At 38.3% G+C, this 20,160-nt stretch overlaps 1 protein-coding gene across 5 annotated transcripts in view; it reads right to left on the bottom strand.

Moving 5' to 3' along the window:
- Window positions 1-2,156: 2,156 nt before the first annotated feature.
- LOC308385175 (CMP-N-acetylneuraminate-beta-galactosamide-alpha-2,3-sialyltransferase 1-like) overlaps window positions 2,157-20,160 on the bottom strand; it is a 97,764-nt gene continuing 79,760 nt past the window's right edge. For all 5 annotated transcript variants that reach the window (XM_080863962.1, XM_080863963.1, XM_080863965.1 and 2 more), the window contains 3 exons: window positions 13,158-13,203; window positions 8,563-8,682; window positions 2,157-5,968 (listed from right to left, as the gene is read on the bottom strand). In XM_080863962.1, the coding sequence (XP_080720088.1) occupies window positions 5,795-5,968; window positions 8,563-8,682; window positions 13,158-13,203 (340 nt within the window). In that variant the 3' untranslated portion in view covers window positions 2,157-5,794. The remainder of the gene's footprint in view (window positions 5,969-8,562; window positions 8,683-13,157; window positions 13,204-20,160) is intronic.

The raw sequence follows: 20,160 nt of genomic DNA on the forward strand, positions 1-20,160 counted from the left end.
CGAGACACAGACAGTTAGTAGGTGAAGAGGTGACACAAAGAGCATGTGAGGTCAACATACACACACACATGAGTTAGATTTATTTAGAGGAGAGATTAGTCATGTCTCGGTAAGAAAGAGGAACAATTCACTTTAAGACAAGAACGGAAAGTACCAGCCATGAAAATAGAAGATGATCTTCTGGGTTAAAAGTCATTGTGGTGTTGATCTGATCTATGTATAAAATGTATCTGTGACGCATGAAGGGGCGTCAGTAAATCAAACCCTGATGCTATAAAATATCTGTTCATGCTTTGATTAAGTTGAAGCTCAACTGCTGTCGGCATACAGAGTTGTCTTCCCACACGTGTGTGTTCATTAAAATCATTGTTTGACCAAGAGCTTCTGGACCAAGGGTGGTTTGTACTCTCCCTCCTCAATTTTGAACCTTAACAGTACTGAGCAGAAAGAAGAAATAATGACTTTTAGCTGTATAGGTCATGAAGGAAAAAGCAAAGTTATTATTGACCAAACTGTGAAGGGGATTCATGTAAATAGCGCCTCACCAATTAGGACTGATTAACCATCGACCATGCTTGTGATTACATCCTTAAAAAGAGAAAGATTAATCAGGAACATTAAATGCCGTGTATTTCTTTTCAAATCCCAAACTGTGAATCATCTAACTTTGTCTCAGCTGCTGCAGACTGATATGTTTCTGTGAAATCTGTGTAGACCCATCCACATACAAGCTCATGGCCATCTGGTGTAATTTGCACTCAGCCTACTCAGAATTTGTGAAATATTTTACAAATCATTAACCTTCTTGTCCTTTTTACACGTTTCAGCAAAAAGCTCCAGTTGTATTTGTGTGGGAGTCTACAGATAGCTGAACAACTGAATAATTCAACTTCTCATTATCTGTCTCTTCCACACAAGTCGGTGTCAATGACCTGAACTTGAACTGTATCAGACTATACATGTATGTATGTATGTATGTATGTATGTATGTATGTATGTATGTATGTATGTATGTATGTATGTATGTATGTATGTATGTATGTATGTATGTATAGATAGATAGATAGATAGATAGATAGATAGATAGATAGATAGATAGATAGATAGATAGATAGATAGATAGATAGATAGATAGATAGATAGATAGATAGATAGATAGATAGATAGATAGATAGATAGATTTATATGTATGACATGCTCTTGCTAATATAGTATGCCTTGCCATGAGTGTGTTGACAAGAATCTTGTACAATGACATCTCCACTAGACAAAATCAGAGAGGCAAGGCTGAGATGCTTTGGACATGTGCACAGGAGGGAAGTGGAATTGGATAAAGGGTGTTGAAGATGTAGCAATGGAGCTGCCAGGCAGAAGGAAAAGAGGAAGGCCATGCAGAGGGTTGGTGTGACAGAGGAGGATGTTATGGGACCCTCAAAAGGAGCAATGGAAAGATGAAGACAGAAGACACATGTCAATGTCAGTCACATGACACAGGTTGTTTTTACATTTTAAACTTTTTAATGTTAACTCTAATTAACAAATCTAGCAAATATGTAGAACAGCAAAACTGATCTTTTTTTAATATTGAAGGGTTGAATACTTTTGTCTGAAGCATCTGTGCCGCATCACTGCTGATACTCTGTAAAGGTTCAGAAAATCATGAGCCCGTTTTCTGTAGTTTTCTGTGGGTGACTGGCCTGGGCTGCAGTCACACCAGTTTTGCACATGGTCTTCTTTTTTTTTAAACCACAAAGCTACGCTGCTGGAATAGCCGTGCTGTTGAATATCTTCTGGGTTAAGCAAGACCTTCCCTGAAAAGGCATCATCTGGAGAGGACCGTTTTTTGTTTTATAACCTGTATCACTCAAGAGAAATGTTGCTCCTCTCTTTTTGAGCCTTGAGGACAGGGTGTCTGTGATTTCTAAAAAAATAACTAAAATGTTTTGTTCACTGTGTTTGAGTTAGGCTTACACTAAATGACTGAACTTTCTTTGATATAAATCACTAACAAATTCCAACAAGATATCAGTAAAAAAAAACGAATACAAAGGAAACAAAAAGGCTTGAACAGATATAAGAAACCAGCTGAGCTGTTGTAGGAATTTTCCAGCCTAATGTGTGTCAGACCGTGTGTTTAACAATTTTCTGTAAAACTAAATGAAGTCACCCATTCTTTTCATTGGAGCCTTTATTTTGTGTCTTAGTCTTACATACATCCATCTTCACAGCTAGTGTGTGTGTGAAGACTGAAACAACTGCACTACTTACAGTTTATTTAAACGATAAACAATGAATACAGTTTGAAAAGTGCCAGTTCATACTGAATCATATAATACCAAATCAAAACACGTTAATGCTGACCCACGTTTTTGTCCACTAGGTGGCAGTATTCCCTGCTCCCTGTATGACACATTCACACCACTGTTGTTTTCTGTGGCAGCTGAATGAATTCATGGTGACAGGAAAAACCAAATTGTGGTTTGTCTCTGTGTGTGCGGGAATGAAGAAAAGACACCGGCCATACAAATGTCTCTAATCTGTTACAAGGCACACAGAGCAAATCATAGCCTGTTACTGCAGCTAAGCCTAACTCCTGCATCATCTGAACAAGCACAACATTTCAGGTCAGATGTCTCTGAGTAAAAATAAGAAGGTGAGAGTTCAGTGTGATCAGCAAGCTAATAAAGTCTGGACAAAACAGAGCGACACCTCATCAAAAAGTGCAAAACATGTTGGCATCTTACTGACAATAAATGAGACAGCTATACTGTGTGTACCAAGCATATGAGTGTCAGATTTACACAACAATACAGTACACTTTAACTGTAAGGCACTTTACACATACTTTTCATTTACAAACTGTGTCACATAATACATCAAAAAATTTATACTACATCACTGATTTCAATGATAAGGCACCCCTGTATAGGCTGGTTCGTATGTCAGGTGTTAATGATCGATGACAAAGAACCCGCTGTTTGTGTTACGCTGCAAACACTGAAAACCTTTCTATCATTTTTCCATCACACCCAATGGCACAATCTCATTGATTGCTTTGCTATAACACAACTCTTAATCCACAGGTAGCTGCAGGTCTCCAGTAGAGTCCTTTTGGCCCAGCAGATTTAATAAAAGAAACAAATTCCAAGCACCAAACTTTCTTTCTGTCTAGAACAGAAACTAAGTTGGTGTTGGTATTCTACAATTTCAAATGTAGAATGTGCTGAAATTGTGAGAAACATCAAAAGCTGACCCCCTTCACCTCAGCTCAACAAGAGAGCGAGAGAGAGCCACAGTGGTTAGTGGTGAGAGAGAGAGAGAGAGAGAGAAGTGATCACGGGAACAAATAAGAGCAATAAAACATTATTTTCTGTTTCACCTCGGTTACATTTTACATATTAACACGCCCACACTGCCACATAAAGCCGCAGGAAGGTGCCACATTATGGTATTTTTAGTGAAAGCAGCTGAAGCACACGCTGCATCCTGTCTAATGTAATGTCTGTGCTCTGAATATGTAGCTCAGGCCAGCCCTCTGTCAAAGAGATGGAAATAATTCATATAATTCATGAAAATTTCAAGAGATTTTTCATTACAGTCATCTCTCCTAATACACACTGGGTATGTAACACTTAAACTGTGGGTAGAAAATTCGATACTACAACTAGAGAAAATGAAAATGACTGAACTGGTGTCCTTTGAAGAAGTTGCTTTGAAAACAAAGACTGGGTCTGGGACTACTCTCATCCTTGCTGACTTCAAGGATTGCAATGCAACAGCAATAAGATGGAGTTAGTCTGCTATCAGTTTGCAATTGAATGGGGTCAAGTTAGCGTTTAAATGCGGTCAGATTTTGTTAATATGGTGATCAACTGTGTTAAACTGGTGAAAAATACAAATTCATTGCTGTCTGTATCCACAGAAATTCATATTAAACAGAAATTTACATTAACTGCTACTGCCAACCAGAACCATGGATTTAAAATTCAGAAATCCCTCCACAAATAATGTAGTTGCTGCATTACGGTCATTTAACTGCAAGATGACATTGGCGCTCAGCAACTTTGCTTATATATAAAGACATAATGAGAATATAATTTTGGTGGCAAGCTGTTGAATTACAAGTTGTTGACTGTTACACACTTAACCTTTAGGCAACCAGTTGTTGGTCCCAACTATTTGAAATAAGTCGCCAATGTGAAAAAAGTCAGTACAAACAATGACTGATTTTTCCTAGTCACAAGGAGGTGGTCATTCTATTGTTCTCTATGTGACTGAGACATATCTGAAAAAGCCAAGGATAGAGGAGGTGGATACTGTAATGTAGCCCATGAGTACCAGCGTGCTAGCTCAGATTTGTGTGTCTACTTCTCAACCATCACAGTCAAGAAATATCCAACAAAATAAGAAGAATAAGATTAAAAAGCTAAGTCTTATTTGTACCCTCAGTGCGCAGCGAGCACAGAGAGTGACAACTAAGGAACTAGCTTATTAATTTTTTTTAGTGTCACCGTGCTAATTCTGACTTGCTAGGAGATACACACTTGTGTCACAAAAAACACTACAGCCCACAAATCTTCAACAAAATAAGGAGAAAATAAGATTAAGTGTGGAAAAATTAAAACACTGTATATACCAGCAGCTCTGAGACACAGGCGAACTTGGGCTCAATACTAGCATGCTAAAATGCTCTTTATGATAATGCTAGCATTATTAGCAGAAGGAATGTTTAACATGTTCCCCATCATAGCTTAGCAGGTTAGACAGCTAACATTTGGCTCGAAATACATAGCACTATTGAAGCTTATTAGACGCAAAACAAAGTGCATAGTCATTTTTAGACTCTTTTTGATAGAGACTTAATTTTTGCTCTAGCATTGACAATATGGTTATTTTTTAAACTATACTGCAAAACTTAGTATGTAGGGATGACAAAGTGTTTGACATTTGGACTGAACACTTAAGTATTTCCCATAGATGTGGCTGTAGTCCTGGGGGTTTTCTGTAAATGTCCCAATGTAGTAAAATAATTTCTTGGGGCTAGATTTTGGGTTCAATTTTAAGCACCCCTTTAGTGTCATTAAACTTTATTTTACAGCTGTAATCAGGAAAGCAAGTTAATAAATAGCTTTTTAGTGCAGGTTGCACATTAAAAAATTGGTGGGTCTGACAAAAAACAGCAGAATTTCTCGCATGTCCATCACTACAAAGTAAAAAACCAATGCCATATTGTGAAAATGCATTTTGATGTTAGGTCTGTAGGGTTTTGCTTTAAATGCTTTTACATTTATTGGGTATCAATTTAAACTTAAACAGTTTGCAACAGAGGCAATTGAATGACATTAACGGTAATTACGGCACTTGGTCTGATCATTAGCATACAAAGCTTTTGGCGGCCACAGTGCTGGACATCATTACCGTATATAGAAAAGCGACACATGGATTATACACATACTATGTAGTAGAACTTCAGCTTTTTATAATAACATGCTTATTAACATACATCTTTGTCTCCCTTCTACTATTATCTGCTCGGTCTCCCATGGCAGTGCTGATTTTGTCTTATGGATGGCCTGTCCTCGTCTCCTGGTGTGACAATAGAAGTGACATTTGTTAAACAGCCACTTCAGTAAATGACAGGAAACTGGGCTGAGCAGAATAGTGAAAATGTCTTTGGAATCTGTAAAATAAAGAAATAAAATGAAAACAAAATTCTTCTTTTGGTGGGTAACGAACATTAAAAGGCTGCTGAGGTTCATTTGGTGGTCATCCAGCTGCACATATGGGCTCGGTATCATCTGCCTTTAAACATTCGGATTTTGTGCTTGTCTGCCAGCAGCAGGGTGACATTATATTCGTAATCTCCATCGTGGACTCCTGTGTGTCGGAAAGCTCCGGCCAAATGGTTCTCCTCCCAGTAGTGGTGCCAGTTTCCATACTGGTCTGCACCGAATCCAAACACACTGACCTGTAAGAGACAAAGTTAATCACAGTGAAACTACCACAGATGCTCTTAGTGCATAATAACATACTTTGCAGTATCTCCAAAGTTCTCCAAATGCCTTTTTTTAATCATCAACAGAGCGATCTTTGCTTCACAAGTCCAGTTGTGGAAGCATTTTGCAAACTTTGAAATTGATTTTTTACAGAAATACACTGTGCAGTATCACCACATGAGGCCAGTGATATGTGATGAGATTTTGGTGACACTAGAAAACAATTTTGTTTCTACTACCTATTTTTTTTTATTTAAAAAGAGAAATTGTTGTAATTTGTAGATGGTCTGGATGCACTCATCCCACAGCCTGTTACACAGAAACTGAATTCAATTTGGCTAGATCAGATGATGGCTCATTTTGATGAAAATTTGGTTCTAGCCCATTGTCTACACAAAATAGTTCGCTGTTGTCACTAATGATGCCATTTAACCAATACAAGCCTGATCAATTCAACAAGCAATGGAAACAATCTGAGGAGAAGAGGTGGAGCCAGGTCAAGAAAAGTAATTTCAGGTGAGCAACTGAATTTAAACACAACCTATAATTTCTCTTTTTTTTTTAAAGAAGGGAGACATATCTCAGCCATTGTCCATTTTTGTTTTTGCTTCATATTTTTGTAGACTTCTAAGACATCAATATGAGGTTTAAAGGCCTGGGATACATCCCCTGAACACTGTGCTTTTCATTGTTTCATCTAGGGTGTACTGAAAGCTTAGTTCTGTTCTTATTTTTACTCTCTGTATGCATGAGCAGACCATTGTGTGGTTCTGACCACAGATAAAACTGTTTGGATGGGTTTTTAGATTTTGCCAGAAGAATCAACGGTTTTGCGAATGTAGTTTGAGAATTGGGTTTTGTTTTTAGAGTTATGAGAAAAGGGTGAAATGTTTCAAGAAATGTGTCTCTACAAGTGAAACAACTACAGCAACTGGAGGAAAGTGTTTCTTTAATTTGAACAATATTTCATTAAGGCGATATTGACATTGGAAGTTTAGTCAACATCTTTGCAGAAGCACTTCTGAACGCTACCAGATAGTGATAGCAATGGTTAAAAAAAAGACTTCAGCGTTTATGTCCTCAGTCACTCATTTTGGGTCATATTGAATAAAAAACTTCATTCTTTTTATTGTTTTGTTCTTCCACACTGAGGGCACATTCAAATCTCGCATTAAGAGATTTGAATGTGCAATCCAGTGTCAGTAATGGAAAGGAACGAATGGGATGCTATCAGTGATTGTACAGCCAGTGTGCAGTGGCTCTTCAGACCAGTCGATCGGCCCCAAAAGTGCGTTGGCACACTGGAAATATGCCAGATTACCAGTGATGGTAGAAACGTTTATCTCGAGGCTTTAAATTGATCTATGGTAGCTGTTTCTCTTCTACACTCTCTATGGGTATACTTAGTTCTTAATTACTACATCAAAGCACATTGGCATGGAGGCACTCAGCTTGTGGCACTGGTTAGGAATTAGCCCAGGTTGCTTTTATAGTGCTCTTCCATTGGTCTTTTTTTTTTTTTGGTCTGGAGTTTCTCATCTTTCTCTTGTCAATATGTCATAAATTTTCTATGGGGTTCAAGTTAGGCAAGCTGGCTCATCAGTCAAGCACACTAAAACAACCTTGACAGTAAACCGTTTTGTAGCAGTACTGGCTGTGTGAGGAGGTGCTAAGTCCAGCTGGAAAATTAAATTGGCATCTCCATAAAGCTTGGATTCTTTTCAGATTCTGTGCCTCTCCATTCTTACTCCAGACTTTGAGACAGACAGACTTTCAAATGAAATGCTGAATGTCCTCATCTTAAGTCCAGTGTCCTCCACTGAAAAGAGGACACTGGACTACTGAACATAAATCTCTAACTTTCCATTGATGTGCCCTGATATAGCACTTTGAAAACAGCCAGGCTTTTCAGCAATGACCTTCTGTGGTTTGCACTCTTTCTGTGGGGTGTTGATGATAGTCATCTGGACAGCTGTCAAGTCAGCAGTCTTCCCCACGATTGTGATTGTGTGTATTGAACTAAACCAGGAGATCCATGATGTTTCTAATACTTGAATACTAATTTACTTAAACTCAAAATAATATATTCTAATAATATTTTATTTTTGATTTCCATTACCTGTAAGCCATAATGATCAAAATGAAAACAAAGAAGGTCTGAAATAGCTCACTTTAGGTTTATTAAATACTCAATTTCTTGATATGTGCGGATATTTTATCTGTGTCTGTTCCTCAATCTTTGCCAGGTCACAACTCTATCATTTTACCTTGATGTAATTGAGTATGACATCACTGCAGGCTGAAATTATCTGCAGTGTTTGGACTGTATTTCTAAAACAATCTGACATCTTAGAACGCATCAGATAAACACACAAAAATATGGATACCAGGATGACAGTTATTCATAATGAAGTTTGAGGGTCACACATAGATAGAGGACTATCCAAGGAAAAACAATAAATAAGGAATTGGCAGGGAAATATGGGAGAAACTTATGAAAAATGGAGGTGTTGGCAGGAATGACTGAGGAGTCACATATGTTACCTATTAGAGTAGTTCTCCTTACCTCATCACATATGTGGACAGCGAGCAGCAAACTGAGGAAACCGGTCGAAGGATATCGTCCATGACTGTCAAGCCACGATTCGTAGACGTATTTGAAAAATGTTGGACTGTAAATCAACACCTGAAAAAGAGTGAGAAGAATTTCTACTCCTTTGTCATTTATCAAAATCAGGAAATGAAGAAATGTAAGTCACCAGTGCAGACTGCTTTTTAGATATTCGGTCTAGAGCAGATTGTGCTGGGCCCCAAATCGAATTCTTTATGGTACACTTCAGAAAAGTGGATAATGGTATAAACTTAGAGACAACAAAATAAAGCCAAGATGTGCCCAGAATGTGCTTTGTGTGCCCTTTCTAGGAAAATAAACCCTCTTACCACATCATGCTTTGTAAAGTGTAAAAGAAAATAAGATACACTCTCCACTTCACCTTGATCACACAACACACAAAATTTTTTTCTCTTGAATATTATGGAATCAATTGACGTCAGTAGCCACTGAAAAACACCCTGCTATCATCTGTGTGATTAAAGAGCGTTGACTTCAAGTTGAAAACAGGACTTGTGTCTTCTATTTGATTTAGAACTGGCATGACCTGTTAGCGTGATGCTACACTCGGTCGACGCTACACTCGTGTGGCTGTAGTTGTTAGAAATTGTCTTGACTGCATTAAAATATTTTTTTATTGCCACTGATCCTCTAATACAGTGCTGTGCATATTTGCAACTTTAAATATTTCAGATCATTAAACAATTTTAGTATTAGATAAAGATAACAGAGTAAAACCAAACAGCATTTTTTAAATGATGATTTTCATTTATTAATGGCCTGGTGTGAAAGTACTTGACCCCTAAAACTAAAAAATGCTTGTGGCACCCTTGGCAGCAAGAACCACAATGAAGTGTTTGCGAGGAGTCTTTTCAGTCTTTTGTCGCACTCTTCCTTTTAGGTTAGTCTTTATTCAGTCATACTAAAGAGTTTTCGTGCATGAGCGGCCTGTATAAGGTCTTAATTAATCATCTGAATCAGATTTAAGTCTGGACTTTGACTAGGCCACTCCTAAATCTTCATTTTGTTTTTTGTTTTTTGAGCCATGCAGATGACTTGCTGGTGTTCTTCAGATCATTGTCCTGCTGCATAATCAAGCCCATGAGCTTCAGAGCTCAAACTGAAGGGTGGACAATCTCCGTCAGGATTTTTCTGGAGAGCAGAATTCATGAATCCATCAATTTGGAAAGCTGTCCAGGTCTTGAAGCAGCAAACAGCCTCAGACCATCACACGATCAACACCATGTTTGACTGTTGATATGATCTCCTTTTTATTAAATGCTATTCTTTTCAATCCAGATGTAAGAGAACTCAAACTTTCCAAAAAGGTCAACTTTTGTCTTGTCAGTCCACAGAATATTTCTCCAAAAGTTCATTAAGATGTTTTTTTTTGGAAATGTGAGATGAGCCTTTGTGTTGTTTTTTTTCTCAGAAGTGATTCTCACCTTGGAAATCTCAGTTCTTTAGATGTTTTTTCTGGGTTCTTTTGTGGACATCTGGATTAGTCATTAATGTAATGTTGGAGTAATTTTCGTAGGCTGGCCACTCCTGTTAAGGTTTGCCAGCGTTCCACCAGGTTTTCTCATTTGTGGTTCACTGGAGTCCTAAGCCATGAGAAATGACCTTTTAACTCTTTCCATGACTTTGTTTCTCACCTGCTTCTTTATATCATGTCATAGTTAGTTTTTAGATCTTTTAGCCTAGTTTACTTTATCAGACTTAAATTATTTCTTGATTTAACATATCTGGAAGTAATGAAGCCTGGATTTTGACTTGTGACATTTACCTTGTGAAATTACATCTTCCAGGTAGGTTTGGATATTTTTTCCCCCTAATAAATAAAATCATCATTAAAAAATACTGGTGGCTGCAAGTGCTACCCATCAGCTTCCAACAGATGCACCTATGGTTTCAATTTCAAAATCCTACATCGCTTCAATGTTGAGTTATCGCATTCACAAGATTTTCAGAAAACCTGACCTCTGACCTTATCCTTTAAGTTTATGTCACTGAGATTCAAACTCGTCCTAAATTTTAAGAAGATGCACCTATGGTTTCAATTTCAAAATCCTACCTCACCTCATTCGCTCGTTTTTGCATTTAAAAACTCTGATGCCAAGGCAGCCGATCATGTAATGGCAATAACCCATCAGCCTTTCACAGCTGAGGGTGAAACACTGCATTCTATTTTTTGACAAGCTATAGTTGAATAATATTGTAATTTGTTTGATGGGCTGAATCTTTTAAATGTGACGATTATTTAAAAAGAATATGCAATCGGGAAGTGTGCAATTACCTCAAAGCACTGAACTTCTGCTATGATTGCAGTGAAGACCACCGCATGTGATTCACATAATTTTCATACACAATAAACCACTCCATGACCCTTTCTGACCAGTGGATGAGTGCACTGTCATCATTGGAGCCATTCTGTTATAGTTTGAAGGACTTTGGACCCAAAAGCTTTACAAGCAGGCAGAAACTCTACAGGCAGGCAGGTTTAACTAAAGGCTCACCTTTAATGGTGGAAAACTGTCCAAAAATTCAGAGAAACAGAATACATGACAGTCAAACACATAAAAACAAACAACAGTGAGATAAACAGACATTGCGACAAACACAAAGGGCAACTGAAGCTATTAAAAACACAAAGGCCTAATCAGGTGAAAAGGGAGCAGTTGGCTGGACAGACGGAATAAGGCACAGATGGACGGAAATATAAGGCACCAGGAGCAAAAGACTACCAAACAAAACAGGAGGTATAATAAGAAACATCTGGCACAGGGATGGAGATTTGACAACAAATTACAGGGAAACACCAGAGAGGCAGAAAACCTGAAACCTAAGGAAGTGATCTATACAACATAACTATGATCAAAGAAGACTAGATCAGAAAACTAAAGGTAAGAAAACATAAATATAAAACTGAGGCTACAAGGAAAATATTGTTAAATAGAAAATGAAACCCAAAGACTCAGAACACTAAATATAGGAAATCAAACAGTAAATGCCAAAAACCCAGGGTCTGTGACACGTTCACATCAGGATAGAAATGATTCAGTGCATTTCATAAAAATTCAAGTACTCACTCAAAACTTTGTATGGATTTGCAGTGACTCTAACCCTGCTGGGGTTCTCACAACGGCAGTCTAATTTTGTGAAGTGAACAAAAAACATAACCGATTGCACCTTTACTTTATACGCAGTTCAAGTCATACTAAAATATGGCACAAACATTTCAATGTCAGTACTTTTATTATAAAATATTTATGCATTCTAATCGTCCTGATCATTTTCTAAAACCTTTAAAGCCTGAACCATGAAACAACTGCCAGAAAATTCAAATAAATTTGCATCTATAAGTTTTAGTTTGTATAACTTTTGCTACATCTGGCATTTCTGTGCAATTTACTGCTCACAGTTAGTTTATCTTAAATCAACAAAAACATATAAGGGAATTAAAGTTATGGTTAAAAACAATCACAATGATGACGCAGAGGCCTCAAAAACTCATGTATCAAATGTGATACACTTGGCATTACTGTTGCTAATGCCAAGAAATTCAACATGTTGTCTCACAAATGGTTAAAAATATATATAAAGGAGTTAAAAAATGACAAAATCACTCTCCTTTGAACAAGGAGGTCACAAACAAGAGCTGAAAGTAACACTTGCATTGCAAGAGGGACTGAAATTACAACGCAAACCTCAACACGCTACAGAGTGACCGATGACTGATCACCGGCGTGAAGGGAAATAAGGGCCGCTGCTGTAGCCTACATTCATTATATTTCGGGCAGACATTTCACATCTGGAATGACTTATTCATTACAACAGCTGAATACAGTTATGAGTTTGGCATCAAGTCTCAGAGCTCATCAGCCCCTGCAAATATGATACAGATACAAATTTGGGAGAGATGAGTAAAAATTCCCCAGGAGCCTAGAGGTGAATGCTGGGAAGCTGGTGTAAGGGTTGAACATGTGAACATGAAAAATTCTGCGTCTTTAATAGACGGCCAAATTGATGTGGTATGCTTGAAGTGGAAACTATCAGAGTGCAGCTCTCGACAAGCTCGCAAGCCTTGCTACATTAGCGGGAGGGTTCATAACCACTCCACAGGCTCTCCTGTGCTGTTGTATGTTCCAAATAAATTATTGGTTTTGGAACTATGTTGTTTAATGCGTGGAAATTTTCTTAATGCGTTACTCTTACATGTTCACCCATGCACTCATCTACTTGTTGAGAACTTGGTGAAGGATGACTCATCTGGCCTTCAAGCATGTTCTTACTGGCAGTCTGATCACGTCGTCATTGAGATTCTCACTTGGCTGAGGGAGAATTGCTCTTCTGTTTTTCCTTTTATATCACACTGATGCATAAGAATAACTCAGTTGGCTTCAGTGTAGCTGTTTCTATTAAAACACTATCCAGGTGAGCGGTTTGTTTTTAAGTGAATCTCCAACAGTGAACCCTCTTTAAAAGTCATTTACCCATTTTCCTCTTGAAACAACGGCGCCTACTGATGCTGTAATAAAGTCATAACTCACCTTATCTTTATTTGCCTTTATCCTGGACATCACAGGTAAATATGTGCTGTAAGACAAGAAAAATTACAGGAGTTTAGACCATTGAATTGTCTAAAGCAGGGTTGTCAAACATAAGGCCCTGGGGCCAGAATTGGCCCAACAAAGACTCCAACCCAGCTAGCTGGAGTGCTTTGGAGAATGTGAAGGATGGCATAAATTTTGGATTTCTAACTTTATTTTCATAAATTTTAAATCTCTTCTTACTAATAAAGACTTCTCTCATGACCATAGCAGTCCTACTATAACAAAGTGAGTAAATAATAGATAAACAGAGTTTTTACAATCGTTGAAACAAAATTGGTTAAAAAATATAAACTTTCAGTTTTATACTTACAGGACAGTCTGGAGTTACCAGAACTGCTTCTGTAATTTTACACATTCACTTCTAATAATTTAAGCCCAAATCATGTATTACAGAAACATACTTTTGCATGTATTTTCCTTATATTAAGAAAATATTAATCTTCAGGATTAAATGTACAAATAAACTTCTCTATACTGACAGAAAAGGGACTTTAGCTGGTGCAGCCCACTTGAAATCAAAGTGGGCTGTATGGGGCCCATAATGTAAAATGAGTTTGATACCCCAGCTCTAAAGCATCCCCTGAAATGTTCTGCTGAACACCATCTGGCAGGTTACATGTTTGTAATGAAATGCCACTGATGATGTATAAAAATGAATGCCCAGTGTCCCTCCTCACCTGTATCAGGCAAAGTAATTAAAACCTCATGAACAGAGTTTGCAGTCATTACAGTGACTAATGCTCACCGTCAGCCTCTTTTTTTGCATCGTTCCCCACATCAGAGCTGTTAGTGACAACACATGATTTTTAAATAGAGGTGTGTGTGCAGTGCTGTGAGGTGGCTGCATTTAGGCTGTGTGGATTGTAGCGCATCACAAATGGAAACAGAGGCACATGCAAAAAATGGGACTCTCTACTTTCCTAAATAAAGAAGCTAATAAACTTAATTTACACTCCATGGGAATTCCACACTCTGCTTGTGCATATGTTCACACACTGCATGATAAACTACTAGGCTCAAATGAAAACTAAATACATGGCAAACTACAATAAAGATAAAGATGTTTAATTAGAAAAAAGGTTAATCAAGGTTGTGGCCTCAGAGGCAGCATGTAGGGTATTTTTCAGAAGAGATTTTTTTGGAAACCCTCAGATTTATTCTTCATAAAGAACCAAAAGAAAATGCAGCAAAGTGAAGAAAGAAAAAATGTTTACACTCAATTGTTAATAGAGGTTTCTTCTACTTGAACATAGTATAAATTTGTTAAACTTATTAAATGGTAAAAAAAAAAAAAAAAGGAATAACATACATTCTTTTCGAATAGGATAACACAAACTCTTGGCCTTTGCAAAGTAATTGTGCTTACATTTTAGTCACCCATCCTAGCTGTCAGAAAAACCCTAAGTGTGTCTCATTTAAAGAAAGAAGATGGTACAGAGAAAAGTGTTTCCAGGAATTCAAGTGGGCACAGTGGGGGCAAAGACCCAGTCAAGAGGAGCCTGTGGGAAATAAATATGCATCCATTTGATATTTGTCTGAAAATTCCTAAATATTTTAGTTGCAGACAGACCTGCAGCCTCCATAAACGTGCATTAGGAGACATGGCTGTCCTACAACAATATAGTCACTAAAGTGAAAGACAGGACTCTATTGTGAGAGAAAGGAGAGTCTCACAGATCCTATTTAAGATTCACATACGCAAAGCAAATTCAATTTAATTCAATTTAATTCATCTAGTGCAAAATGAGAGACCCTAGAACAATACTGAGAAAACCCCAGCAATCAAACAGCTTCCTTTGAACAAGCACTTGGTGACATTGGGAAGGAAAAACTCCCTTTTAACAGGAAGAGACCTCATGCTCAGGGACGGCCAGCCATCTGCTGCGACCACTATGAAGGTGGGAATCGACTTTTCAAGCCTTAAAAAACAGTTTTTCATGGACCCAACAGATTTCTATGCATATCAGATTATTAGTTATACTTAAAACTCAGCATATACCAATTAAAATTTTTTACAGCTTCAATATAATACAGATTCATTGGTTCATGGTCTTATAACAATGTTGTTGAATAAACTCCCCACTTTCAACTTTCTTCTGTAGAAATAAAATTTATAAAATCCTTCCAGGAATATATATATATTACCGAACTGATTTTAATAAATCAAATAATTTAAAAAAATAATAAAAATAAATTACAATTTATGCAATTATTTGCACTGCAATCTAATTAGAGCTCTTTTTTGCAGACACAAAACGCCTCCAATTTGCTTAATCTTTTGTGGTTAGCTTTCTCTTGGTAATGCTAGGTCTTCCACTAGTAATCGTTCCACAAAGTGGCACAACAGCTTTATAGAGTTGCATCTAAAGAAACCTTAAAAAAACCCCTCTTTAAACAATGTCCTTTCCACTAATGAGATCAACGTAGCGATGTCTAGCTATCACGCACAGCATGATATTTGGCAAAAAACTAAAAACTACCTCTGTAACTTTGCTCTGCTTCACTTCAGCAGCATCAGGTAATGTTCAGATGTTGATTAATGGTTTTCTTTCGTTGTTGATCTACTACAGAATATTTTTTTTTTGAATCCCAGGCCAGGAAAATCACCTTCGTGTTTTTTTGTGTTTTATCCTCAGTTACTTTGACACAGGCATCTGCTGTGATGCTTACACCTTTGATAAAGTCTCGCAAGTGTCAGCTTTATTTTTATAGATATAAAAATATGGACATGTACTGATGCATGATCTGAATTATAATATTTCTGACTGTCTGAGGCAAAATTTCCCCGATTCAAATCGACTTGAATCGAATCGTAGATCGAATTGATTCGGGACCTTGTGAATCGGAATCGAAACGATTCTAGAAATCAGTGACGATACCCAGCCCTAGTTTGCATAAACAATACCTGCGAATCTCAATGAACTAAAGCAACCTTGTAAATAAGAGTGGGTCAAAGCAATGACGTGAGTGACCGACAGTCATACAGAAAATTCCTGCATCAAAGATGGTTCTACAAGCTATAGAAGTGTCCTTAGTTTTTCACAGTACTGCACATGACAACTTGTTTTCAGGCCCTTCTGGTTCTTTTATTTAACTACAGGCTGTTATGCAGATTTGTCAGATTTTATTTTTTGTGCGTGTACAGCAAGGTTTGTTCCTATCCAGAAACAGAAAGCCATATGTCCATTTAACTAGTTCTGTCCTTTCAAAGCCCCATTTAATTTAACAAGCTTAGAAAATGTAAAACAATATAAATAACTGATAATAACTCATATCTCCCACTTAAGATCTACTGGCTGTTGGGTTAATGCTGACATTACTCTCAGCAAAGTGAAATTTAATGATGCAGAATGATTGCTTTGGCAGAGTTGGAAGACAACTGCATATTTATGGGCAATATTTGTTTGGCTACTTGCACCATCTAACATGCTGGCGTGATTGAGTTATTGGCAGTGGCATTAATTGGCGGTGACTTCATTTTTTTCCCTGGATGTCCAGTAATCAAGCTAATGATTATGGTTCACTGGGGGTGAAACAACTGAAGGTGAAATTTACTGGAAAATTTCAAAGTGAGTGATTATCCTTGTTATGGCTATGTGACAAACAGCAATATTGAGCAAGTCTGATTGCTGTGACAATCTGGTATTTGAAGGATGTAAATGAATCTGGGAATGCTGCACATGAAGTATGCCTGATTATGCATTTGGGGCTTTTACATTTCCATGCTAGTGAAAATGTTTGAGCTGATTCCAGTGACAAATGAGATGGTAAATGAAGCAAATCACATCCAACTCGGAATAAAAGAGAATGTCTGTGAAGGTTCTCAGTCATCCAGGTCATCGTAGTCAAAGGAGATTGCAAAGAAAAGTGTCTGGACTTCTTTAAGTTGCTTGAAGACGTTTCGCCTCTCATCCGAGAAGCTTCTTCAGTTCTAAGGTCCCCACCATTTGACCTTAGAACTGAAGAAGCTTCTCGGATGATCTATGCTACATGAAACCTGTGTGGAAAAACATTTTTATTGTCTAGTTACACAATAAAAATAGACTAACTGAACTCTGTGTAACTATTGAGAATTAAACTCTATTTGACCTCATGGCTATGCTTACATGCTGGCACTGCCACAGTATGCTGTCATACAGTCAGCAGGCAGAACACAGTGGGAGTAGATGGGATGTGTTGTGTAGCAGGCATGCTGGAAAGGTCAAGCTGTGCCTGATATGTTTGCCATATGAGTGACGATTCATGGTGTAGCCAGCATATCGATCCTTGTATATTGTGTATGCTTGTGATACATGACATGATTTTTACTTTAAATAACAAAGACAAGAGTCGGTGGCTCTTTGCTCTACAGGGTGGGCCATTTATATGGATACACCATAATAAAATGGGAATGGTTGGTGATATTAAAGTCCTGTTTGTGGCACATTAGTATATGTGAGGGGGCAAACTCCTCAAGATGGGTGGTGACCATGGTGGCCATTTAGAAGTCGGCCATCTTGGATACAACTTTTGTTTTTTCAATAGGAAGAGGGCCATGTGACACATCAAACTTATTGGTAATGTCACAAGAAAAACAATGGTGTGCTTGGTTTCAACATAACTTTATTCTTTTAAGAGTTATTTACAAGTTTCTCTTTGTTCACAGCCATTAACATGTCGAAGAGGTTAACACGTGAGGAGCGGATCGAAATTGTTTTGATATCTGGTGAACGCAGTAACCGGGCCATTGCAGCAGATTTCAATGCAAGACACCCTACGAGACCACCCATCTCCCATGCTACAGTTAGCAAATTGCTTGCTAAGTTTCGTGAAACTGGTTCAGTGTTGGATTTGCCAAAATGTTGATGCAAGAAAACTGTCACTAATCAAGAAACATCAGTGGCTGTCCTAGCTTCATTCAGCAAGAGCCCACAGCATAGCACTCGCCGCATGTCACTGGAGAGTGGCATTAGTCGAACATCCCTTCGGCGGATAAACTCCAGCTACTGCAGCATCTTAACGAGGATGACCCAGATCGGCGCATAGAATTTGCAGAATGGGCAAAACAAAAATTGGAACAGGACCCTCAGTTCACACAGAAGATTTTGTTCAGTGATGAGGCAAACTTTTATGTGAATGGTGAAGTTAACAAACAAAACCACCGCTATAGGTCTGACACTAACCCACATTGGATGGATCCCTCCAAGACTGTTGGACCAACAAAAGGTTTGGTGTGGTATATGGGGTACAATGATAGTGGGTCCATTCTTCATCAATGGAAACCTCAAGGCCACTGGATATTTGAAATTGCTACATGATGATGTGATTCCCTCTTTATGTACTGAAGCTGGCACGTTCCCTGAGTTTTTCCAGCAAGATGGTGCACCACCACATTATGGGTGCCAGGTCCGAGCATTCCTAGATGAACAGTTTCCTGGAAAGTGGATTGGTTGTTGTGGGCCAGTTGAATGGCCCCCAAGGTCTCCCGATCTGACCCCCTTAGACTTTTATCTTTGGGGTCATCTGAAGCCAATTTTCTATGGTGTGAAGATACGAGATGTGCAGCACCTGAAACTACGGATACTGGATGCCTGTGCTGGCATTTCTCCTGCGGTGTTGCTATCAGTGTGTGAAGAGAGGGAGAAGTAGGGTTGCATTGACAATCCAACACAATGGGCAGCACATTGAACACAGTTTATAAGTGTTCAGAAACTTGTAAATAACTCATGAAAGAATAAAGTTATGTTGAAACCAAGCACACCATTGTTTTTCTTGTGACATTACCAATAAGTTTGATGTGTGTAAGTTTGATGTGTCACATGGCAGCACGGTGGCACGGTGGTTAGCACTGCTGCCGCACAGCAAGAAGGTCCTGAGTTCAATTCTACCATCACATCTTTCTGTGTGGAGTTTGCATGTTCTCCCCATGTTTGCGTGGGTTCCCTCCGGGTACTCCGGCTTCCTCCCACCGTCCAAAGACATGCAGCTTGTGGGGATAGGTTTATTGGTCAATCCAAATTGCCACTAGGTGTGAATGTTCGAGTGAATGTGAGTGCGAAAGGTTGTCTGTCCCTGTGTGTTGGCCCTGCGAGAGACTGCCGACCTGTCCAGGGTGTACCCCGCCTCTCGCCCTATGACAGCTGGGATAGGCTCCAGCGCCCCCCGCGACCCTGAAAAAGGATAAGCGGAAGCGAATGGATGGATGGATGGATGGATGGATGGTGTCACATGGCCCTCTTCCTATTAAAAAAAACAAAAGTTGTATCCAAGATGGCCGACTTCTAAATGGCCACCATGGTCACCACCCATCTTGAGGAGTTTGCCCCCTCACATATATTAATGTGCCGCAAACAGGACTTTAATATCACCAACCATTCCCATGTTATTACGGTGTATCCATATAAATGGCCCACCCTGTATATAAGTGAGGGCCCAGAAGAGTCTCTTTTCACTGTTGGAGCATGTGCTTATGGGAAACATTCTGGGGACACTTTTGATTCTTTGACTAATGACCCTGCTCTTTTTGTCAACAATCAGTTTTGCAGCAAACTCTGTTTTTTCCCAGAGGTTCTTTTTTGAGTGTTGTTACTTTTTAATAGACTAAAAAGCGAGATTCCAAAAGTGATCGGCCAGAGAAAGATTATCATTTTGGCTCCGGATTTTTGACACACTTTTGTGCTAATTATATATAAAAAAATTACCTGTGATCTGTGTTTATGCTTTACTGTAATTAACTTCTTATAAATACATTATGGTCGGTCTAGAATTAATACAGTTCAAAAGAACAAAATATTTTTCCTGCATAAAAACTGGCTGCTGCAGGTCTGGCTAAATCTATTTTTGGACCTAAAAATTCTGACTTAAGTTATTTTTATTGATCAATTTTAAGTGTCAATATAGTTATACATAAAAATATGATATGTTAAATGATTCCACAATTTAATACATTTTGTTTAATACA

Source organism: Rhamphochromis sp. 'chilingali' (assembly GCF_963969265.1).
Source record: "Rhamphochromis sp. 'chilingali' genome assembly, chromosome: 17".
NCBI lineage: Eukaryota > Metazoa > Chordata > Actinopteri > Cichliformes > Cichlidae > Rhamphochromis > Rhamphochromis sp. 'chilingali'.